Consider the following 25,566-nt stretch of genomic DNA (forward strand, 5'->3'; position numbering starts at 1 on the left):
CAGCAGGCAAGGCAAGAACTAAACCTGCAGCACAATTCTGATGGAGAGCAGCTGAGGGACTTGGACAAAACAGGGCTCGGGGGGACCTTCTGGCTTTCTGCAACTCCCTGACAGGGAGATGGAGCCAGGTGGGGGTCGGGCTCTGCTCTCAGGGAATAAGGGACAGGACAAAGGCAAATGGCCTCAAGTTGTGCCAGGGGAGCTTTAGGTTGGATATTGGGAAAATTCCAAGAAAGGACTGTCCAGCCCCGGCACAGCTGCCCTGGGCAGGAGTGAAGTCTCCACCCCTGGGGTAACTTAACAGCTGTGTGGATGTGGCACTTGGGAACATGGGTTAGTGGTGGCCTTGGCAATGCTGGGGGAGCGGTTGGACTCAATGGTCTCAGATGGTTTTTCCAACCTAAATGATTCCATGATTCTAAGGGGTTGGAAATTCTGGCCTTACAGAAGAAATGCATCTTCCTCCTGAGACATGAAAATAAACATTTGGGTACCACTGGCCAACTCAACATGACCCAGCAGCACCATCAGCCGTGACAGACACATGTTCACATCCCACAACTCCCCCAAGCAATCAGCATCTGGAGCTTGCTCCACTGGAGGACGGCTCAAGTGCCACACCCCTGTTCTCACAGGTGAGTTCAGCCTGTGTACAGCTAAGCTGCACGAACCACTTTGCCTCCTAATTTTGATGGTTTTCTGCCAAAACCATTCCAGAACACAATGAGTAAGATCCAGTAATAGCTTAATCCACAGCTGCAAAGTTACAGAGTATCACTGGATGTCCCCAAATGCCCAGACAACCTGAATTCTGAGACTGTGCCCTTGCTCTCCACATGCTGAGCCCTCCATGGAGAGAGTCCCCACACTGGGCTACCCTCACTGCCGTGGACAACACGGAATGGCCCAGCACCCTGTGGGGCAGAAATCATATCAGAAAGGAGAAAGGCAGGAAGCTGGATGAGAAGAAAAACAGCTGGGGGCAGTGCAGGACAGAGAAGGGAAGCACCAGAGTCTTGCTGAAAAGGAAAGATCCTTGGCAGCCAGACAGGAAGAATTACCATCCCAGAGCCTGGAAAGGACAGAGCTGGTGGTGTGAGAGGCCAGCAGGAAACAAGACACGAGGGTTGACACATGAAGAGAAAATTCATCTGGGAATGATGACTGAGCCATGCTGGGCAGATCAGAATCTCCCCAAATAACCTGAGGGTCTATTTCTTTGCATGTCAGGTGGAAACCCACTTGCTTGCACTGAGGTACAGGATCTGACCCTACCAACCACCCAAACTCCCTCCCCACCAGCCCTCACCTACCAGTACTTCCAGGTCATTGCCACCGAGATCCAACTGCTCTAACTTGACAAGGAAGGAGAGTGAACTGCAAGGCACAGGAGACAGAGAGATAAAACAAGAAATAAAGAGTGGAAGGTTAGCATCTGGGACACACATTGCACAAATTACATGATCTCTAGCAACTCCTAAAGCAGGTGGGGCAATCCTGACCTTTCTCATGGTCCCTCTGAGCCCAACAGTTTATAGAGCTGGTCCCTTCCCCAAGCCAGACCGTTCATCCCAGGGAACTGGGCTCAGAGGCACCAGCAGTCCCAGCGCAGCCAGTTCCACTGGTACCAGTTTGCCTTCTCCTCCCCCCCCCCCCACCATCATGTACTCTGATCAAAACCGTAACAGATGAGCAGCCACACCTTCACATTGCTGCCTGTTTCGCAGCAAGGACAGGGACCTGGGCACGGACTGACAGGCAACAGGAGGTACTCAGCAGAGGACAAGACATGTTTGGGGGGCGAGGGGAGCACAGCTGCAGGGACAGGGAGGAATGACAAATTCAACAGCCTCAGTTTCCCCAGACGGGATGCTCATGCTACTGCAGAGGAACGGAAGACAACAGGGGCCTGATGTCTCAGGTGAGGTGACAGCATACAGACAGAAGCTCACTATGAAGACACTGCACAGGACCCACAGCCTGTCCCACCAGTGGCCCACGGACATCCCCCAAGCATCCCATACACCACACCTGGGGATGGACAAGGCCTGCAGTCCCACAAACCCAGGAGGGGGCTCTCATGACATGATCCAGGTGCTCATTTGTCTTATCACCTGAGTCTGACCCATCAGCTCCAGCTCCAGCTCCACCTCCCCTGAGGACTGCTGCCCCTCACTGTGTGCCAGGGTGGAGCTGCCAGCCCTGCCCACTCCCCCTGCAGGGAACAGTTTTATTCTCTGCTTAAGGAACTGTCCCAGTACAGAAATTCCTGTACTTCTCTGGAAACAGGTCCACCTCTCAATGTCACCCAAACCAAGGCAGTTGGGGGCTGCAATAAAAGGGAGCTTCTTGTCTGGGCCAGGCTGTAAAAACATTTGGGTTACGCAGGAAAATTAATTTCCTACTGTACGCAGCAGTGGATTTTGAGATAAACTCTAGCAAAGGTAGATCAACAGTTTCATCCAAAGGATCCTGTTGCACAACACTCCTTCACCAGGAATGTACATCAACTCTGACTCCTCTGAAGGTGATGTAGCCTTGACTGTCGCTTTGCACCTTCACAGCTTGAATTCCCAAAATAGGAACAAGGGAGCTGTGGAATCCACACTGATGACACCTGGCAAAAGGTCTCAATAGAGATCATCCTCTACTATTCCATAAGAATATATGAGAACTGCCCTTCCCAAGTCTCTGGCTGTGTCCCATCTGCATAGGAGAGATGAGGGGTTGATCACCAGCTGAACAAGCTGAACCGTTTCAGAACTCAGTCCATATCTGAAGACTGACCAATGAAATGGAATTTTGGCAAAGGTCACTGCAAGCTGACCTTTCAAGAAGCTCATCAACAAAAAGATACCAAAAGGACACCAGTGCATTATGCTGTCCCAAATTCTCAGCGCTGAAGCCCACCTACCCACTGGGCTCAGGAATCTTGGAAACAAAGCACCAGACATCTCTTGCTTAAGTCATTCTCCTCTTTGGCAAGGTCACCTGGTCTCATTTAGAGCTGTTCTTATGCACGAAGTGCAGCCAGGGTAAGCACCAGAGCCTTAGGCAGAGAACCCAGGGAAATGGTTCTGGCCATCAACTGCCATCTTGTATTTGACTGAAAGACCTGATCAGAATTACCTTGGCCTTCAAGATCCATCTTCAACTTTTGGAAATCATCCCAAAATAGACTTTGGGGAATTGGGGAAAGATGAAAAGAAGCTGCATTTGCATTACAGAATGAGTGTCAAGCCTGGACTAACCTTCCAGTGAAAAACACCAAAGCCTCACAGCACACTACAAGCACCCTGCTGGATGGCACACGGATCTACCAAAGGGCAAATGGGAGCACTGGGCATGAGAGACCTCCACGAAAACCAAAGGGGTGTGGTCACAGACTGAATTCTCAAGACTCCAGAGACTTGCTGGTTCTGAGATGGTGAAAAGCCACTGGGACTATCTTCACTGCAGTTTGAAAGCCCAATCTTGGATGTAGCTACTGCACCTCTTTGCTGACATGGTGTAACCCAGCAGTGGTCCCTGCCTGTATGAACACCCACTCACAGGAACAGACAGAAGAGCAGCCCAACACCAGGACCCAAACTCCTCCTGCTTGCCAGTTCTCAGCCTGGAATAAGTGTTCAAGGCCAGGTTGGATGAGGCTTGGAGCAACCTGGTCTAGTGGAAGGTGTCCCTGCCCATGGCAGTGGGCTGGAACATGATGAGCTTTAAGGTCCCTCCCAACCCAGACCATCCTGTGGTTCTACGATGAAGAGCTTTAACCCTCATATTGTCCTCTGAGGTGATATTCCACATGGGACCATCTCAGCTCGCCCCCTCCTATCACCTTTCTGTGACAGGGTCACTGCTGTGCAGAAAAGATCTGCTGACTGCCACACTGTGTGATTCTGATCTGTGCTTCTACAGGGTGTAACCATGGGGGGAAAGTGCCAGCAGACAAGCTGAGTTCCTGCCAGTAGCAGTAAGAGAGTTCTGAGGACAGGTGACAACAGCTGTATGCATCACACCTTCACTGAGGAGTTCATGTGGACCCAAAACAACTGCTGTTCAAAAAGGAGAATCCCTTCCAGTGATGTCCAAGGAAAGGTGGGGGAATCATCAGTGGGGTGGATAAGCAGGCAGGAAACAAGCTGACAGAGCTGATGTAGGGTAGAAAACTCAACAAACCCTCATGGGCCAAAGCAAAGACCAAAGTACCGACTGGACAGTTCTCCACGTCCATCCACCTGAGAGCATTACCTCCACCAACCACGGTCCCTGCCAGGAACTCATCCCTGTCCCTAACTCCAAAACGGGTCGCAACACTTACCTCTACTCCCTTGCTGGCTTATGTTTTGTCTGCTGCAGGGAAGGTAGTTATCCCATCCAGAACAACCAGGAGGGATATCCAACAAAACAGATGTCAGAAGCAAAATGTACCCTTCAGCTGTATCCTGTTGCTCTTCAAATCCTGAACCTCACTGTGCACAGAGCTCCTCCTACACCCCCATCCACATAGGTTTCTCTTTCTTTCCAAAAGAATCCACTGTCTGCTCCACCTCTTCAGGAAAAATGGTTCACACTATTTCCAGCAGCTTTTTTGGGGAACCCTGTCTATTCCAAATCAATCCTTACACAGAGGCTGAGTACAGGCTCTGAACATCCTTTGCTGCTCTCCAGCCCTGCACCATCCTCTCCCTCCTTGCCCCAATTTATGGAAATCCAGCAAGATGCAGCCTATTTATGCCCAGCCTGAGCCCTCCCAAGCCAGGTGATGGGGCCTGCACTAGTCCCTGAGGAAGCAGCAAGAATGATCAGGCAGGAGACTCCTACAGCCCCCAGACAGACACTCACGTGGGGAGAGTCTTTAGCAGGTTCTCACGTAGCTCCAAAGTCACCAGGTTTGCCAAACTGCAAGAGAAAAGGGAGCAAGAAAGCCAGGTTCACTGGACAGGGCTTCAGGGATACAAGGAGCTGCTCATCTCCCTTCCTTTGGAACCACCCCTCATGTCCTGTGCAATGCATGAATGTACACACGTGGATGGAGATGGGGGAACAAAAACAACACAGCTGTAAATGGCTTTGGTGGAGGTGAGTGCTTGCTGCAGTCACAAGGAACAACACCATGCCCACACTCAGGACAAGGAACACGCTGTCACAACAGGACTGTCTGCCCTAAAAGGTAAAATCTCTCACGTGGAAAGCCAAACCCCATGGGAGAGGCACTGCACCCCATGGGGCCATTTGCCAGCAGCATAAATCATTCCAACGTCATCAGGCAGCCCACACCTGCTTGGAAAGGGGCAAATGGGCACTCAGAACATAGGGAAAGACAGGATTTGAGAAGACTGGATCAATCCTTGCTGCGCCATGAACCACAGCAGGAGAAGCAGCTGGGACCAGGACAGGAACCTTTGTAGGAAGGTCTTTCTTTTAACAAACCAAGAGGTGCTCACACACAGCACTGTCAGTACCACAGCAAACCTGCACCTGGCTTGTCCCTCCAGGTCCTGCCACTGTCCCCATCCCACCAGCAAGGTGTCCCCATCCCAGCCCCCTCCCTGCTGCCAGAACAGGGCCATACTCACTTCCCAATGTCAGTGGGGAGGCTCTGCAGGGACACATCGTTCAAGGCCAAGTGGCCCAGGCTTCGGAGCTGGGTGAAGCCCTCAGGAAGCCTGTGAGAACATGAACAAAACTCCATTAATCCTGTGCACAAAGCACAGAATCCCCCAAAACACTTACATCCTGCCAAAACCAGTCTTATCCCAATTGACATCAACATATGGAAAGGAGAACAGGACTCATCACCAACCCTGGCTGCTGATCCAGGACAAGTTCCATTTCTAAGACCACAAAACCCCCTTGCACCAGACATTACCTGTCCAGGTTTGCAAACTCGGCTCTGCAGTACCTGAGCATAAATCCCAGACCAAACCATGCCATGGGATCACTTACACTTGGAAGAAGGGAGGGCTCCCAAGCATTCCAAGTGCCCAACAAAGGATACCTCTGCAGATGACACTGCAGCGTTCCCCAGGACCAAGCACCATCACAACAGATCCAAGGTGTGACAGAATAGGGAAAAACCCTGGAAGAGGAAATTCCTTTGCTTCCACAGGCAGCTCGCAGAGCACCCCCCCACCAACTCATCTGAACCCTGAGCCAGAAAAAGACTCTGACAAATAATGCCCAGTGCAGAAGTGCTGGTCACTCCTGTGGTACAGGGATTGTCACCGACAGAGAAGCTTGTCCCACTCCAGCAGTGCCCAGGACCAGGAGAGAGAGCAGAAATAAATGTGCCTAAAGCCTGGACAGCACCTGCCCTGAGCACTAAGGGAAGGGGACACCTGGGGCCAGACTGGCACCTGCAGGGACCTGGCAGCAAGACAACAGTGCCTGAAAACATGGCTCACCAAGGCAGGGGAGCCACACTGAACTCCAATATTATGTATTAAAAGCTCCAGAGACAGAGTACTGAAAGACAAGTCAGACATTCCTACTTGGGCACAGCTCAGGGCACTGAGGTAAGGGGGAAACAACCAAACACAGGGTTCAAAGGATGGTTGTCCTCAGTTCTGAATAAGAGAGAGGTGGAAAAGGGGCTGAGAGGCGGCAAAAAGAGCTGAGAGTGGGGCCCAAAAGAGGCTCTGGGGGGCAGAGGATGGCATGCAGGCTTTTTCTTCTCTGCAGCACAAGCACACATCCATTCTGGTTTGTGACCAGTGCAAAGGGAGCAACAAACTCATTGCAAGAGGACAGTTGTCACTGTTGACACCAGTACAACTAAATGCTCATCGTTCCCAGCCACAGGCTCTGAGGATGGAGCACACACCAGCTCCTCCTGACGCCAAGTGGTCCACCTGCCAGGAGAGCAGACAACTGCAGCTCTGGAAGAGGCAGGGTGATCCCAGGCCTTGGCTCTACAGAGAGACAATTATAAGATGAAGGTCAGAGAAAGCCAGGGAGAATGTACAACTTCAGTTCTCCTCAGCTGGACTAATGGGTTGCATATGCCCTCCTACCTGGAGAGAGGATTCCCACTGAAGTCTGCGATTTCCAGGGATTTGCAGAATTTGATGCTTTCAGGAATTTCTGGAATGTCTGGAAAAAATAGGTGAAAGAACAAAAGAGGCTTGAGAAAATGGGACAGCAGGTAGTGGTGACAGCTTGAGACATGGTAAGACAACCCCACTTTCACAGCTCAGGACCTCTGAGGGATTGCTCCAAAGGGTGAGGAAAGGCCCTGCTTCTCCCGAGCACGAGGGCACAGGGAGTACTGCAGGGCCTGGGCACCTGCTCCTGCCCAGCTCCAGCCTTACCATTGCGGGAGATGTCCAGCTCCACCAGCTGCATGAAGTTGGCCACCTCAGGGGGAAGCCTCTGGATCTCATTGTCACTCAGGCCCAGCTTGCGCAGGTTCAGAAGCCGGAAAAAAGGCTATGACAGAAGCAACACAACTGGGTCAGCAGAAGTTCTGGGGGAAACCCATCTCCTCACCTCAGGAGAAGCCTGAGCGCCCACCCCTGAGACACCTGCGTGTTCCCACCACCCCCACCCCAGCCAGGCCCTCATGGGGCAGTCACTGTAGGAATCAGAATCCCCATGAAAGGATGAGGGTGAAAGAAAAAGGTATAAATGAGTTTAGCTTGATCATTCATTTAGCATGTTACCCCACTGCTATCCTCCCTCCTGTCTAGGATACAAACTAAACACTCCTTGTTTCCTACAGCAACAGTTCAGCTCAGGCTCTGAGCTCCAGCACCATGGGGAAGTCACTCTGCTCGCAGCAGACACTTGAGTTTGTGAGTCAGCTGCAGAAGAGCCAACAGTGGAGAAACACAAGGAGACTCCCAGTCCAAAGTGCTGCCCCTGCTTTGCACACATCTGCTGTACAGGATGCTTGGTCAGGACATCGGTGGCAGGTCCCCACACCATCAGGGACAGCATTTGTCCCCCTTGTGCTGGGTGGAAAAGGCGCAGGTGAGCTGTCAGCACAGCCCCAAGTAACACAGAACTAGAGAAGGCACAAAAATTCTTTTCCAGAAACACCATAGCCATAGGAATGGTGACTGGAAAGGCCCTCACAACACTCAGCTTTTTCACACACCCCTTGGTGCTCCCAAAAGTCCATCAGCTGCAAATGGCAAATTCCAGGATCCATCAATCACTCCTCCAAGACACCACCAGCCCCAGCAAGTTTACTAAACACAACGTAATTATCAACTGACCAAATACTGCAGCTGATTCTAACCACTGCCAGAGGTCAGATCCTGGACAGGATGGGAACCAGGGCTGGGGTGTTTGCTGCATTTCCTGGATTGTTTCGGAGTACTGGGAATAACAAACAACAATGCAGGGCCACTGCAGAAAATATTCAGAAGTGACCGAGAACAAACTCAGGTCTCTGCAGTGACATGCAGAGGCCATTTCTAAATTATATCACCCTGTGTTTGTCCAAGGCAGAGGCAGGGAGGGGGTCACAGCAGCACAGGAGAGGCAATCTTGGGATTATTCATAGGTCGCCAAACACAGCCAAAGTCGGGGCTACTCGTGCAGCGCACACTGAGAGGGATCAAACCAGAGCAAGCTCTGAACCTCCCTCCTCAGGTGCCTTTCCAGGTGTCCACCTGCACAAGAGCTGCTGGGACAGACCTCCCCCGGAACACCTGCAGGGCACCTTCAGGTGTGGGCCACCTTCAGGAGCCCCAGAACACTGCCGAAAATGAGAGCACAGAGCAGACAAGGGAGGGGAGTGGATGAAAAGGTGGAGCAAACATAACCTTGAGAAGGTGCACAGATCACATGTGAGCTGCTCCCCGCTCCCGCCGTGACAACCATGAGGTCTGGTAGTGTAACTGGAGGAGTTTCTGCAAAGATCCAAACCTCTGCAGTTTCCAGGTCCCAGTCAGGACACACTGCTGGGCACGTGTGTGTCTGAGGTACACCACACCACAGCACAGCCCCTGCTGCCCTGGTGCTGTCTGGCTCCCACAGCACTCTGCACAGGGGAAGTGAGCAGGGATGAACAGCACTGATAGGAAATTCACACTTCTGATGTCCTAAAGGACCATAATAATTGTATAATGAGTAAATAAATTTAAAAAATAACTCCTCTCACCACTGACCATCACTGGCTCTGTTTAACTCTGTTTATCTAATGCAGACCAGCTCGGTGAAAAGGAAGTGGGTGAAAGTCTAAATAACAACAAAGGTTCAGGGGAGCAGGAGTTTAGAGACTTGATTTGCTATTGTTTCCTAGAGCCTTCTCCTAATTTTAGAATGCAAGGAAATTCCAGGCAAGACATCGTGCTGACCTGCCAGAGTCTGCACACTGGAAAATAACCACAGGGACTGAACATCCACAGTCCAGTCTGCAGCACTTCTGCTTCAGGGTTCAGGTAGCCTCCGAATACATATTCACACTTGTAAATAACATTTGGAGTAAACGGGAATAAACCCAGGCTGTTATGTGGTGCAGCAGCCCCCAGCTTCCTCTTTTTTCTTAAATAGAAAATAAAAAGGTTTCTAAACCCCCTAGCACTGCCAGAGCTGGGCACAGCCCATGTGCAGAACTGCAGGAGGATGGACACAAGTGCTACGTCCCACCTGGCAGAATCAGTTACACTGGACCTGAATAAAATATTTATGTGTGACAAAAAATAAAACCAGCCAACAGCCATCAGTGGTAGCCAGAAAAAACAAATGTGAGAATTACAGTGTTTTCACGCTCAAAGTCAGGTTTTACATTTGCCAAAAAAAGATGGCAAGAGGATGTGACCAAGAGCTGCAAACGCTGTCTCTGACACGAATTTCCATGTCATTTCCAGCTCAGTATTCTGTAAGCTGAGGACTTCAGCTCAGCCCAAAGCAAAGGCTGCACAGGAGATTCACTTCTGATGCTTGAAAATGAGAACAAATTAATTTTAAAATTGTTACGAGAACTAAGAGTAGGCATCTCTGGAGACTGGTAATTATCCCTCTTGCTAATCAAAGTTCACCCCAATTCCCAGAGCTGACAAAGCAAACCCTTGGACCAAGCACTGCACTGAACATCTCCAGTAAAGAGAAACTCCCCCAAATTCAGCGGTTTCTGATTTATAAAATAAAATACCACCAAATCTGCCTGACCTAGATCCTTCAGTGTCCAAACTGGACTCAGAGTAGATTAAAAATAGAAGTTTGAAGAAGAAAAAAAGGTAAGCCCAATCTCTCCCTGTTTCCTGGCAGCCCAGAAGCCCAAAGCCCACATGGACCAGCACAGAAGTTTTCCAGCGCACAGGAATCCAGAATCAGCTCAGGAAGATTTCAGCACATGGGAATCCAGCAGCTCTGAGTGTGATGGAAGTTATCACGAACAAAAAAAAGCTCAAGATCGGGGGTACTGATGTAATAGTAGCTGAGTGTAACTCGGGGTAAAAGCCTTTGCAAATCAGGGTGCGTTACAAAGATATTCACTGTTGAAGCATGGGAGTATTCACAGGGTAGATAAGGCAGAAAACAGCTACAGAACTGTCCTACAATTAAAATTCAGGGACATAAACTTTAACAATACCCAGAGCAGAGCAGCCACAGTGCAACCAACTAGAAATACATTAAATAGTCATTAATTAGGGACAGGTATAAAGAGTTTGTAAAAAACCATATGCCAAAAGATAAGAAATGCTCCACAAAATGACAACAATGCAGAAAAAGGCAGAAAGCTGTGAAATCCAGGCTCTGAAGTAGGTTTTCAGATGTAACATCCTCCCTCAGCAGCCCATTGAGAACCAAATGCAGGCAAACACATTCAAGGGTTTTTGCTAAGTTCTGAAACAAAATTCAGTTTCTTCAATCTTTAAAAAATATGAAAAAAGGCAACCTAGACCCACGGATTTTCCAGTTAAAAGGGACTGAAATATAATCTGATAAAATATCCTTCCAGTCCTTTGTATATCACCTTCACCACAGACCCCTGAAATAATTCATGTTGGAAGGTACTTGGGAGGTCGCCAGTCCAACCTCCTGCTCAAGACAGGATCAGGATGAGGCCAGAGCAGGTTGCCCAGGCCTTTGTCTGGTCAAACCTTCAATCATGGGAGATGGCCCAAAACTCCTCTGGGCCCCGGGGTCCACCAAATAACTACCCTCACAGGGGAGCCACATGGCTCCAGTGGTTCACAGGCCTCTGCAGGAACAAATAAAACCCCTCAAACATCCCCTGTTGCTGCTGCCAGTCAAATACTGAGTGTGGCCAGTATCACCCATGGAAGGGAACCAGCAGAATTTGGGGAGCCCTTCATGAGCCAAACCCTGCCCAGTGACACCCCACAATCACTACAGGTCCACAAGTCACACTGCTTCCCTCTACAAACCTGTCTCTTCCTTTCTGCATACTGTCCTTGTCACAGAGTGGCTTTTTTTTTTTCCTTTAACTGGAGAATGGAGACATTTGACACTGGGTTTTCACTGCTGAACCCTGTTTTGACTGGAAGTTATGTGATGGCAGTTTTGGGACGCCAAACCATAGAAAGGTTTGGGTAGAAAGGGACCTTTAAGACCACCCAGTCCCACTTCCTGCCATGGGTAGGGACAACTTCCACTAGACCTGGTTGCTCCAAGCCCTGTCCAACCTGGCCTGGAACACTTCCAGGGATGAGGCATTGACTGCTTCTCTGGGCAACCGGTGCCAGGGCCTCCCCACCCTCACAGGGAAGGATTCCTTCCCAATATCCCATCTAGTCCTGCCCTCTGGCAGTGGGAAGACATTCTCCCTTGTCCTGTCCCCCTCCAAGCCTTTGTCCAAGTCCCTCTCCAGCTTTCCTGGACCCCCTGTAGGTACTGAAAGCCTGCAATGACGTCTCCCCAGAGCCTTCCCTTCTCCCAGCTGAACAATCCCAAGTCACTCAGCCTTTCAGCACTGGAGAGGTGCTCCAGCCCTCTAATCATCTCTGTGGCCTCCTCTGGACTCATTCCAACTGGCTGATCTATGCAGGAGTGAGAAAGGATGAAAGTCCCGTGCAATTATTAGTGAGCCTCTTGATTCAGAGGCTGCATTTGGTGTCAGTTTATGAAAGAAAAATACCCAGTGGTCACAGCAGGATCACACTGGGACAGTCAAAACTATCCCCAAAATGTCCCCTTCCAAGCAAGACCCTGGAGCAGCCAAGCAGAGCCACCCCGGCCATACCGTGCTCACCCGCGGTGGTGAGGTCAGGCCTGCCCGAGAACATTCCCACACAGCACAGTGTGGCTGGATTTGAGGTTACCCAGAGACACAGTAACAGGCTCAGCCGGTTTATGGAAACAAGACACACCGGTAGCAGCAAACACAGGCTCCACTGGCAGATTCACCTTTGGCTCCTGCTGAGGAGCTGGAACACCTGGGCAGTGGGGCAGCCCAGAGCCTCAGGCACTGATTGCTGATTCCAGACACAATTCTCCCTGATAACACAAGGATGCCCAATGCCCACTGGCAGAGCTTTTCAGCCAGCAAGAGGCACAGGCATCAAAGTCCCTGACCCTGGGGAGCTCAGGAATTACGAGGTGTGCCTGTGCTTCAGCCAGGTCAGGGCACAGCTCCAGGTCCACAGGAAAGCAAAGCGCTTCCAGAAGGAAGGAGATGCCCACCTAAATCAGGAATGAGCTTCTGCCCTCACCCCAGCGTGTCCTGATGGGTCACCAGCAGCATGAATGGGTGGCACTGGAGGAGGCATTGGCCAACATTAGTAGAAAGAGATGACCCACTTCTGAGCAGGGACAACAGGACCCCTGCACCCCTTCCTCACTCACTGCATGGGGAAACAACTGTCCTGCTCCAAACCTGGCTGCACCAGCCACCTCCTGCCCTGCCCGAGAGAACCACACCTGTCCTCACACAGCCTGCAGTAGCACCAGGCAGGCATCCCAGGCCCTGCAGACACCAGCACAGAACTGCCAGGCATGCCCAGAAAGCAGGGGATGTTCCGGAGAGCCGACAGCTTCAAAGGCACAGGAGGACGAAGGACACAGACTGCCAAGTACAGCAGCTCCCTCCAAAAGGCAATCTGTACCACAGACATGGGTCCAGCAGACCCAGGGAGGGTTGAGATTGGAAGGGACCTGTTAAGACCAGGTAGTCCAAGCTCTGCCCAGAGAAAGGTCAGCTATAGCACACCACCCAGGGCAGTATGTGCATACACAGCAATGTCATGTGACGTACATACACAGCAGTCACACATATGCATATACACAGCAGTCACACGTGACACATATCTACACAGCAGAATCTCAAAGGGCCTTCTAAGCCCATCCTCTGTCTTTAAGGAACCACCTGGAGCAAGTTCCATCCCCTCTGCCATGACCAAGCCTTCAAGTTGTGTTTCTCCAGCTGATGTGACATGTCTGTGTTCATGTTCATGAAGCTCCCAGCAATAGTGCTGAGGCTGCAGCAGAGCCCCAGGACATGAACAAAGGGTTGCTGGAGCTCTTAGGTGATCTAAGAGAACCACAGTGTCCAGTGATGCTAGGAATTCAGACACCACCCACATGTCTCCCTCCTGCTGCAGCGTGATGCTTGGCAGAGCCTTGGTCCGCCCCTGCTCACTTACTCAGTCAGACCAAGAGGTGGAAAATGAAAAAAAGGAGAAAGGACAATGGATAAAAGGCTCAGGACAAACCCTCTGAGCCACCACTCAGTTATGCTGTTTCCCAGAAATGGCAAAATCCCAAGGGCAGGCCCGGAAAGCCAGCCATTCCCCAGCCAGGATTAGGGACAGAGAGGCAGCCTGGCTCAGGGTCACCACAGCCACCCCCAGGCTGGTACAGTGGGCTGGTGGAGCTGGTCCTGCTGCTCAGGCAGGAGGGGTGAATGGGTTGCAGTCCTGGAACAACCCATGCAGACTGATGGTGCATGGCAGGGTCAGGGAGACAGATCCACCAGATCCACCGAGCCTCCCACACAGACTGCTGTGTCTGCAACCTGCAGCAACCACGGAGCCCTATGCCCACCCACTGTGCACACAATGGCAACCCAAACCCCTGTGTGCTACAGCTCCCGTCCCACCTGCAGGAGATGCATCTTCACTGCCAAGAAAAGAGAGAAAGCGTTTGCGTGCTGAGCCTGGGACCTGGAAAACACCAACAGTGTCCGGATGCAGACTGATCCCCCTCCCAGGTCAGCATCATGACTCTTTTCCAAACCTTTGTTTTCCTGAGGCTATAAAAAAAGGGTTTCTGGCCTACCCAAGCTTCCAGCTCTCCCCTTCACCTGGTGCCTAATCTCATAATGCCAGGGGAAGGGAACAAGGACATGGGGGCCCTTGTTCCCCAGCATCACCTTGTGCTCTGTCTGGAGGGCCAGCCCCCATGTTCCCACCTGCACCTGGAAGAGAGCCATCTCCATGTGTTAGAGGGAGAGAGGAGGACAGACAGACACCTGGGCTCCTCTACCAGTTTCCGTGGAGAGGAAGCCATGCTGTCCTCAGCACAGACAGCTCGTGGAGCTGCCTTGGCCCCAGGACCCCTCCTGCCGACAGCAGGCAAGAAGGGGGGTGGTTGCCCAATGCCACCACAGGCCCTGGGGACATTCTTTCCCTCAGCCAAGCAGGCTTTAGGCAGGTTTCAGTGCAACACCTCAGAATCTCTGCAGGTGAGAAACAGCAGCGCTACTGGAGGGGAGCAGGACACATGTCAGGGGAAGAGGAGTCAGGCACCAGCTTAACCACAGAGTCACAACCACCTGACACTCAGGCCAATGGCTCTGAAACCAGGCAGTGACAATTTCTACAGCTGGAGATCAGGAACGGGGTCTACATCTCAAACACAATCTTCACTCTGGAATAGGACAGAGACTTCCTGCTTCTGCAGCCAAAACTGCCACAGCGTTCCCAGCTTTGTTGCCCAAATAGCAGGGCTTGGACACCTCCTCTTCCTCAAAAACAATGTGTGACAACCCAGGTTGCCCCGAGACACTAGCCCTGAGCCAGCAGTGTTGGTAGCAACCAAGCACCCCAGCAGTGCCTGCTGTGTGACAACTCCTCCAACACGAGCTCTACTCCAGAGCAGAGGTTTTGCCAACCCTTCCAACCATGGAAGTGCCCATGCTAAAGTCCTCCTCAGCCTCCTCACCTCTCATTTCTCTTCAGAGAATTTCAAGTCCAACTGTCCAGCCCTGCTGGTACAGTCCCTGACTCCAGCAGGACAGCACATGTTTAATTAAAGGCAGGATCAGACTGTGCAGCAGGAAAATAATTACAATTCTCCTTGTGATTCACAAGCAACAGGGCCTGGTTCCCATGCCACCATGGGCTGGGCTCCTAGTTAAGTTCTGTGTTTGTCACCAGGCAGGATGAATGCATGGGATCCTGCACTGCAGGTCGGAGGTGTCTGTCCATCCATCTGTCCATCTGCCAGTGCAACACAGCAGCTCCCCAAATGCTGACAGCAAAACCAGCTCATGTATTTGAGCCTTGTGTTTCATTCCCATTTTCCTGGTTAAAGAGGGGCTTGACATCTTAAGACCTGCCCCTGGAGGAAACAGAGACTGCTGCGTGCTCCACAGCTGGGCACTGGGACATGTGAGCACACGTGTCTGCCTTGCCTGTCTCAGACCTACAGGCAGGTGAAGTGTGAAGGGACCTGGGGCCCCTCCTCTCACACGTGTGCTGAGAGATCTGTGACACCTGTGCCAGTGGCATTGTCTCTGGGGGAAGCCAGCCTGGGATAGAGTCAGGAGGAGCTGGAAGCAGCAAAGCAAAGCAAAACATCCAGGAGCTGATCAGCTCAAAGGTTAAACCCAGCACTTCCAAGTCACTGTGCTCAAAGCCAGCATGGCACAGGTGAGGCCACAGAACCAGAAAGACCTGTATCCCACGGCTGGGCAGCACAGGCAGGACGCCAGCTCCAGAGGCTGCACAGCTCCCTCAGCAGAGCAGGACTCAGTCCACTTCCAGCAGAGCCCAATCCCTCTAGCCAGCACCAGGGCAGCAAACTCAAGAGACACCTTTCCCGACAGAGAGAAACCAGGAAGGCAATGGTTATTCCCAGAATAGCTTAATTCAAGAATAATCACCAAAATCTGATCAGGATAACTGAGTTAACACGAGCAGAGGTCAAACAAGCAATCACACTGCTGAGAGGTGGGAATATCAGTTTGGAGCTCCAGCAGAGCGGCTGCTACCGAGCCCCAGGGGCAACCCTGGTGCCAGAGGGAGGGTACCACAACCACCATCCAGGTGCCAGTCACCTGGGGACTTGGTCTGACCCACCTCAGCAGGTGTGGGACAACACCTCAGGCAGTGGATACAGACCACCTGTCCCCCCAGCACCGGATCTTCCCAGCTGTCTCCCACTCCAGAAGTGTTTCCTTCTCCACTCCTCACAGTATTTGCCAGATCCTGAACTAGCTTCAGGCTAGTGAACTTCTCTGGCCACAAGCACATGGTCACCAACACCTGAAAGGAGGCAATTCAGACAAGAGACACCGCTGACATGCCAGCCACACTCAGGTCTGCAGTCAGACCCAGAGCAGAGAGCACGGGGAGAGGGGACACTCCTTGCCTGCCCACAGGAGGAGAGGCACGAAGGGGCCCAGCGAGGCGGGGCAGGGGCGCTGAGGGCAGCGAACAGGACTAGCCCCACATGCTCCCACACACTGGAGCCAGGAGGAGACCAGTGACCAGCAGACTGCTCCTGCCAGCCGGACACAGCCCTCCCCACAGCCCTCCCCACGCAGACCAGCGGATTTCCGACTATTTAACCCCGTATCAGGCCCTGAGGAATGCACTGCTAATATATAAAAGCACTTAAGTGTTGGGAATACATTCCAGCACAGACAAAGCAAGCTGTCTCCGAGCCAAAGGCTCAGCAGCTGCTGCTTCTCAGGCACTGAAGCAGGACTGAGGAATGCTGTCCCCTTCAGAGGGGCCAGGGCAGCAACTGCTGCCCAGCACACAGCGAGGACACAACTAGGAGCAGGGAGGAATCTCTGGTCCAGGTGAAACAACAAACCAACCCAGGCCCCCAGAAAGGCAATCCCGAGCCAGAATTAAATCAAGACACCACAATTAGCATCCCATTGCTTCGAAGGCCTGGGAAGTGATCGATGCTCTCAGACCGATCTTCAACACGAGGCAGCAGTAGACTATGGCTGTGTGAGGAGAGGGGCCCCGACCACAATTTCAGCCTCCACCTTGGTCCGTGTGGTGGGATGGGGCAAGTCAGAAGGACCAGAAATCCCTGCAGCAGGCTCAGGGCATTCAGGGGCATTTTCCATTGAAGTACTGGAATACATGAAATAATCATGGCATTTAGTGCTATGGTTAGTTGACAAAATGGTGTTCAGTCAAAGGCAAGATTCGATCTTGAAGGTCTTTTCCAACCTCAATGATTCTGTGATTCTACTGCAAAAGCATTAATCTGGAGAGACCTGTGGAGATATTTCATGGGAGAGCATCCTGGGTACAGCTGAAGCAGCCAAATCCAGCACACCACAAGTACTACCCAAGGACCTCTGCCCCTTTCTGATTTGCCCTACAGTTTAGGACTTCTCACCCCGGCCCCTCCCTGGCATACCAGCACCTCAGGAATCACCTTCTCCTGTTCAGCCAAAGGACACCATCTACTTCTAAACCATCTTCTCAGCAGAGGGTCAACTTGCAGTTACAGAAAGTAATTGACTGATCTGTAATGCCACAGCCATTAGCAAAGGGAACAATGCCAAAAGTTGTACTATACAATAACCTGTTGAAATTGTTTCCAATTGGATTGTGTTTTCCTGAGGCAGAAATCATAAGTAAGTTTATCCAGCACAGGGAGGCACCATAGAACAACCAAAAAACCCCAACAAACCAGGTCTAACCCTGATACCAGGAATCCAAGTCAAGGCAATAAGACCAAGACCGGTAACTGGTGCAAAGTAGGGGACTCAGTGGCAGACTGTACCCTTGGGGTGCAGGAAAGCACATCTGGGGGACTGGAGAAGTCTTGAAGAAGAGTTAAGTGTCCCTGAGTGGAAGGACACAGACTCAAACATCTCCTCTGAGCAGGAAGAGCACAAGGAAGGAGGTGCTGGAGCAGCTCCCAGGGAAACAGCCCAGACACAGACCAGTAAATGCCCTGAACCAGGAATGGAACAAGGAGTTGGAGCCCATAGAGATGCTGTGATGCCACATCCTCTGCTCAGCACAGAGCATCCTTTCCATCCATCACACTCCCACCACTGCCTCAGCCAAGTTCCTGCCAGGGAGATGGCAAAACAGTGTTCCAAAATGCAGGAAACACACAGAACACGTCAGAGGAGACCTGAAGAGGTTAACCCAGCCCTGCCTCTACCTCCAACCATCAATGAATTAACCCTTCCTGGCAGACACTCAGCAGCATCCAAAGGGAACTGGAGACACGTGTGAGGTGCAGGCAGGGCCTCTGCAATGTCACATTCAGGCTTCAGAGACAGTGTCAGGAGCACCAGCAAGGCTTAGGCAACCGACACAGGGAAGCATCAGCAAGCAACAGCAGGAACCCCAAAGGGGCCAACCAAGCTGGCAGTGATGCACCCACAGACAGGGCAGGTGTTAAATCACCCAACAGAGAGCTACAGAGAGGTTTATAACAACCTGGGAAAGACTGAGCAGGAGCTTCCACCGCTGACCTCCCCACAAGTACCACACCAGTGCCAAGGAAGGTCTGGTGAGAGGCAGAGCCATTCCAACCACGGCCACCTGAATTTTCATGAACTTTTTACGCCACTAAAGCTCTCTGCTGCCCAGCTGCCTCTGTACCTCGCTATTCCACGCACCTGAACCTCCTCCAAGAGCCAAGCTGCTGGGGAGACCCAGGCTGGACAGCACACCCACGCCTGTCCCACACAGAGCTGAACACACCTCGGAGCTCAGGGAAGTGAATATTAACAGTCACTTCCCATTCACAGACCCCAAGCGTAAACTCCATCTGCGCGCCTCTCTCCTGTTCCCTGTTTGTGTATCCAAGAATTGTATGTCCAGGAGTTTTATCAGCTCTTTTCTCCGTGACTGAGCCTTTATTTGGCTGCTGCCACCCCCAGCATAGATCCCACACCTCCGCTGTCACCATGGGAGGATGCAGGGGACATGGCCTACGCTTATTCTAACTTCTGGGCAGCAGCAATCCAGAACACATGGCTTTTGGAGAGACAAACACATCCAGCTGTCCCATTAACCCACGGGGTTCCTGAGGTCCTCCAAAGCATGGAGAGCCATGCCAGCTCTGCACACCAGTCTCACAACCAGCAAGCGAAACCAGTTTGTTGGCTGGTTTTGCTAAACAAATGCAGCTGTAGCTTTGACACAGCCTGGGATGGAAAGAAGCACATCCAGAGCAAGAGGAGGTGCCCTCTGCACATCAAGCCTTGACAGGCTCCAAGGCTGGCTCCACACAGTGAGCCACGGAGGATTCCCGGCTCCCTGACTTTCTCAGGGAAGGGCTATTAGTACAGAGAGATTAAAAGGAGAAGCTTTACCCTTCCATGGAAGTAAATAAAACCCAAGATCCTCCTTACAGCCCTCAGACGCCAGGAAATTAAAAGCTGCTCTTAATTAGCTTTGTGAGGCCCCATTTTGCTCTGGGAAAGCAGCAACCATGGCCTTGAGCTTCACCCTGGTGCAGTGGGATCCTGGCTCCGGACATAGGACATGGATGCTCTCGCCCCAAGCCACAGCAGCCAAACAGGAGGAACTGCTGAAACCCAGCCAGTTTCAAAGGGCCTTGCCATGATGCAAACAGCAACAAGCCCAGACAGGGAAGGACCTGCCCTGGACAGAAATGGGCTCCTCTCCTCAGTGTCCGTCTCCCACAATTTCCAGTGCAAGTGGTTATCAGCTCACTGAGCAGCGGGAAGAGTGTTTTCTGCACGGGGCTCAGTTTGCCATGAGAGCTGTAGTGAGGAAAAAGCAAAGCAGCCCCTACATTTGAAATGCCGGGGGCTTCCCTCTTCAGCACCACTGCTAAAACTCTTGGGACCACAGCCAGCCCTTGGGTTTCCTCTCTGTGCTGCCCACAGCCTGCCCACAGCCTCAGACACCTCCAGCCCCAGTATTCCCCCAGGAGGTGTCCATTGGCCTGTCCCTGTGCACACCCATGCTGACACACGAGAGCTCTGAGGTCTCCTCCCTCTGCACAGACTTGTTCAGGATTTCAATTCCTACTCAGCTCCACCCTCTTGTCCTCCTACACCAGGTCCTACCAGCTCTGCTCCACCCAGGTCTCCTCCAACCTCCCTTTTGCCTCCCCATACTCCAAACCAAAGCACTCCTCCAAAAGCACACCAAGAGTCTCTGGATCCTTCTGGGCTGTGACTGGCTCTGTCGTCTGCCACCTCCAAGTGCTCCAAATTCCACACTGTGTTCATTCCTTCCTGGTGAGACCTGTGCTTCTCAAGTGCTGACGGAGTGGCCTGGATGACTTAGGTGTTAGGCAGCTCTGATGCAGTGATTAAACCAGTTGTATTTCCAAAACCTACACCCCCAATGCAGGATCTGCTCTCCACCGTGCTCCTGCCGATACCCTGTAGCTACCACTCTCTGCAAGATAGGTATAGCAGAAGTCAGCACGGAGCAAGTAATTTCCACCTCTGGAATTCAGACACCCTCGTGGAAAGCACAGGCAACTTATCAAAGGGAATTTATAATTTTTCATTAAATCATGTGGTATCACCCTGGCAGCAAATCCCTGCAATGGGGCAGCAGATGCTCCCACACAGATTTAATCAATCCCTTCAAACAGCCCAAGCAGAGCCACCCTAAGGGGAAATTTAGGCTCAAAACAGGCAAGTTTCCACAAGGGACAAGCAACAAAGAAGCAAGAGCAGATAGAAGAGTACCCAGCACTACAGGATGGAGAGAAACACAGGTTCACTTCCACAACTGGGAAGGGAGAAGTGAGGAGAAAGCACAGTAAGTGTCACTCGGCAATCCCAGGACATGGGCAGAGCATCCCATCAGATCTGGAGCAGAGCAGCAGCACAAAGGGCACTCTGGAAATTCTGCAGAGGAAAATGGTGCCACAGAAAGAGCAAGAGACTCCATGTTTCTGGAACGGGTGGAATAAGGACACATAAAAGCCCATCTGAAAAACCCAGCTGGTGCTGGGTAAGAAACCCCTCAGAAGAGGAACCATATAAACTCAGGTATTTTCAGGAGAGTTGTTTGATCTTTCCAAAAGCCATCCCTCCAATCCTTTCACCCCAAAAATCATCTCCACAGAGAAGTCTTCCCTAAAATCCCTGCTTGAGCCCTCAAACACAAACTTGCTGCCCAAGGCTGTAAATGTTCTCTCATTCCCACTTTTCTGACAGATCTTCACAGGCACATCTCTGTGTCCTTTAGACTTTCTCCCATGGAATGGGCATGTGCAGCCCTGTTCTGTGAAACAAGCAAACTGCCCTTTCTCCACCTTCCCTCATGGAAAGCACAAACCCTCCTCCCAGGGTCTCTTTCCCACAAAAGCCTTGTTACCATGAAGGGCTCCTCACATGGAAAACATCCCCCTGACCCAACCAAAGACCTTGCCCACCACCATCCCTCAGGGGCAGTGTGTGCCTAAACCCAGTGTTCCCACCTTCCCTCTTCCTGGTGGAAGGCCAGTTTATTTTCAATTTTCATCACCATATCCACCTCATACTACACAGATTCCTACTCCTGCCTTATGTATCTGTCCCTACCAACAGCAACATCCTTCCTGCAGTGACCTGCGTGCCTGGGACCAAACACACCTTGGCACTGCTCAGGGAAGCACTGCGAACACAAACCTTCAAGACACACAGAGTCAAACCTAAGGTGGATCAAACCTGCTTTCTTGTTCTACCAACTGCATACCTCCTCCTCCTCCTCCTCACACACCTCTGGACCAACCATGGCACCAGCCACAGGGAACCTGGAGGGGCTGGAAAGGGGAAACACAGTGGGGTGCGAGTCTGCTTTCTCTGCCCAACGTGTCTCCAAGGCTCAGCACCTCTGGCATCCCCAAAGTCCCTGGCTGTTCTCAGGAGCCGCAGCACTCAGGACTGCTCTGCTTGTCTCCCTTCTTGTCCACAGCGGCAGGCACCTGATGTTCAGCTGTCATATGAGGGCATTTAGGTTTGGCTGGGGATGGGCTGACACCTGGCATGGCCAGAGAAAGCCCTCAGCAGCTCCAGACAGGGGTTGAGAAGGAAGAGTGTGAGTACAGCAAGTCCAAAGCCAAACTCCCTCCAAGTCTCTCCCAGGACATGCAGTGCAAACACACAATGGTGTCTGCAGATCCTCATTTTTGGTGGTTTTCTCCTTCGTGAACTGCTCCACTTCTCTCCTGAGCTCATGTTAACTCAAAGCACTGTTATGTCATGTGCCAAGTGGTTCTGCAGCTCAGTTAAACTACATTTTGCATGAAAAATGATTTAATTTGCTCTGAACTGAGCCCTTTTTCGTTTCACTCAATGCTCTCCTGCAAGCAGCGGCAGCAGTCAGTTGCTCCCTGTCCACCCTCTCTGGGCCATCATTTACACTCTAGGCCTCTGCCATCAGATGGGGAATGGCTCTACCTTTTACTGCCTTTCCCAGACAGATGAAGGCATCCTGAGAGCGTTCACTTCCCTTGTGCAAAAGCTGTTATATATTGGGTCTGGTTACACCGTTTGCTGCTCCCCATTCTCTGTCCCTCTCCTGATTTACTTCATCTCCTTGAGACCAGGGGATCAGGACCTCACTGTTCTGTTCAATTTGTTCTTCTAATAATTCTTTGCCAGAAGACTCCAAAAGGGGAACTCAAATGCCAGAGAGGAGCCTGTGAGCCCAGGACAGGTCATGGCAAGAACCCTGATGCTCCAGGCCGAACAGATGCCACAGTTAAGTGAAACAGAAGCTCTTTGGAAGGTACAAAGGGCACACACAGAGCACCTGCGATCACAGGAAGGATTGTGTCCACACCATCACAGGCTAAGTAAAATGTCAGTATAAAATTTGCATTTATAATCCAAAAGATGCTCTTCCAAGCTCACAAACCCCGGGTTGTCCCAGTTCCAAGGGGTTCCATGTAGCACAAGGCTGGGCTGTGACTGTTCAGCAGGATACATGAAGCTGAGAGCACAGGGACCAGCAGGTTCTCCACGGGTGTCGCAATCACTCTCCTCTGCAGACGGGACTGACACCCATTCCCACGTCCCAGCCTGCCCATAACACACATTTCCCAGTAGTTTGGGAAATCTTCCCACCTAAAGTACAACAAGATGCTGAGCTACCTGACAGAAGAGCAGAGAGTATCACACTGGTGTCTCCAGACCTAAACAACCTCACAACTCAATCCCACAGGCAGCCGAGCTCACCAGGATTCAGGAAGAGACAAGCAGGAAAGACAAACAGAACCCAAAAATACCAGAGCAAGAACTGCTGCTTCCAGACAAGAGAATCTGCTTGGGTGGGGATGCGTCAACTGTATGTTTTAACAAAACTGAACCAAACTACTTTGGTCTGAATCAAAACCAAGTTTCTGGTTTGTAAGGGTTTTTTTTTTTCTACATTTAATGATAAATTCCATAACATGTCAGTAATCCAATAAAAAACTTGAAAGCTAATGACCTACTTCTCAATTTTTTTAATAAACAGGCAACTCAGCCTATATTCTCTGAAGACCATCTCTCCAAACACACTGCAGTCAAACACCTTCTCTCTCTGGCACAGGCAGAACTTAAATAACTTTAAAAAAATCATACAGTCTCCACAGGGGATACACAATAAAACTTCCTCTGGAATATCCCACAGCCCAGTACCTCCCAAGAGGCAGGTTCAAATTCCCATCTGCAGCATCCCGTGTACCAGATTACCAGGCAGAATGGGAGCATCACGGCTTGGGTTCCAGCTGCATGGTACTTCAGGACACAAACACAAGAGCTCATCCCATCCCAGCACCCTGCCCTGCAAAAGCAAAGCCTTGGGAGTCAGGAGATCCTGGGCCAAGCTGGCAGTGGAGCAGATGTCCAGTCCTCTGCTTCTGCAGAGATCACGGTGGCGTGGAACAGCACACGGAGGGCTTCTCCTGGTGTTCCCTGTGTGGAGAGCTCTGCGGCTGAACAGAATGGCAACAGAAGCTGCAAGTGCAGGCTGGAGCCCCAGATCAAGGAATGATTTGGGATGGAAGGGATCTTAAAGACCATCCAGTCCCACCCCCGCTTCCATAGGCAAGGACACCTTCCACTATCTCAAGCTGCTCCAAGCCCCATCCAACCAGACCTTGGGCACTTCCAGGAAGGGGGCAGCCACAGCTTCTCTGGGAAACCTGTGCCAGGGCCATGCCACCCTTCAGGAAAGAATTTTTTCCCAATAACCCTTTTAACTCTGCTCTCTGGCAGTGGGAAGGCATTCCCCCTTGTCCCGTCCCTCCAGGCCCTTGTCCAAAGTCCCTCTCCATCTCTCCTGAAGCCCCTTTAGGCAATGGAAAGGGCTCTAAGGTCTCCCCAGAGCTTCTCTTCTCGAGGCCAAACACCCACCCCCAGCTCTCGCAGCCTGTCTTCACGGCAGAGATGCTCCAGCCCTTGGAGCATCCCTGTAGCCCTACGATCATAACTATAAAGCAGTTCTATCGCTTTTAATTAACTTACTCGACACTTTTTGCAGCTTACTGATTAAACCAGAGTTTTTTTTAATTCATGCTGTGCTTCGCTTGGCAGTGACTGTCACAGGACTGATGACTCGGATAAAGCGATCTCCCCGCGGGCAGGGGACCCCTTTATCCCGCTAATCGAGCAGCCGACATGCCCCTCACAGCGGAGGGGCTCCTCCTCAGCCACGGTCTCGGCCCGTGGTGGTCGCACCGCGCCCGCCGGTCCCCGCGGGGCGCACGGACTCCCCGCGGCCGCTGCTCCGCGGCACAAGCGCCCGGCCCCGGCCCCCTGAGCACGGGGAGGGCGCCGGGCTCAGCGGAGGCCGCTCGGCGAGCGGGACCGCGCAGGCCGGGGCAGCGCTCGGGCGGGCCGGAGCGGCCGCGGCCGGGCCGAGCCGCGCTCCAGGAGCCGTGGGGCGGCAGTGCCGGTCGGGGGCTCACCTTGGGCAGCTCGCGGAGCTGATTGGCGTCCAGCAGCAGCTCTTCGAGCGAGCGGCTGTAGCGGTAGATCTCCTCGGGCACGGCCTGCAACGAGCAGTGCCGCCGGTCCAGCGCCTCCACGTGCCGGTTGCAGCGCCAGAGCGGCGGCATGCAGCGCAGCATCGCGCCGGGCCGGGCCGGGCCGAGCCGGCCGGGATCGCCCGGGCCGGGCCGGGATAGGACGGGCCGGGCCTGCGGGAGCGCCCGGATGTGCGGGGGCCGGGCCGGGCTGCGCCGAGCGGCGGCCGCGCTCCCGCTGCGGCAGCGCCCCCGCTCCGCTCCGCTCCCTCCGCCCTGGCCTGGAGCTGCTCCCGGTGCCGCTCCCGGACTGCGCCCGGGGCAGCGCCGCCCTCCGCGGGTGTCCCTGGGAAACGGAGTCCCTGGGAAATGGAGTCCGCTCCCGCCCCGCCCCGCACGCCGCCGCCCGGCACCGCCCCGGGGGCCGGCGCCGCAGCCCTGAGATGGACCGGAGGCGCGTCCGGCAGTGGGACCATCCCCGTGGAGCCGCCAACCCCCGCCTCTCGGAAAACATCC

General features: G+C 52.5%; 1 protein-coding gene across 25 annotated transcripts in view; it reads right to left on the minus strand.

Moving 5' to 3' along the window:
- SCRIB (scribble planar cell polarity protein) overlaps positions 1–25,215 on the minus strand; it is a 97,540-nt gene extending 72,325 nt beyond the window's left edge. For 13 of the 25 annotated variants that reach the window (XM_032119104.1, XM_032119123.1, XM_032119121.1 and 10 more), the window contains exons 1-6: positions 24,994–25,214; positions 7,311–7,428; positions 7,014–7,092; positions 5,577–5,666; positions 4,843–4,899; positions 1,314–1,377 (exon numbers count right to left, since the gene is read on the minus strand). In XM_032119104.1, the coding sequence (XP_031974995.1) occupies positions 1,314–1,377; positions 4,843–4,899; positions 5,577–5,666; positions 7,014–7,092; positions 7,311–7,428; positions 24,994–25,155 (570 nt within the window). In that variant the 5' untranslated portion in view covers positions 25,156–25,214. Of the gene's footprint in view, positions 1–1,313; positions 1,378–4,842; positions 4,900–5,576; positions 5,667–7,013; positions 7,093–7,310; positions 7,429–24,993 lie in introns of all 25 variants that reach the window. The other 12 variants (XM_032119102.1, XM_032119100.1, XM_032119099.1 and 9 more) reach the window with 2 other exon arrangements.
- Between the last annotated feature and the right edge of the window lie 351 nt (positions 25,216–25,566).

This window comes from Corvus moneduloides, chromosome 10, assembly GCF_009650955.1.
Source record: "Corvus moneduloides isolate bCorMon1 chromosome 10, bCorMon1.pri, whole genome shotgun sequence".
Lineage (NCBI taxonomy): Eukaryota > Metazoa > Chordata > Aves > Passeriformes > Corvidae > Corvus > Corvus moneduloides.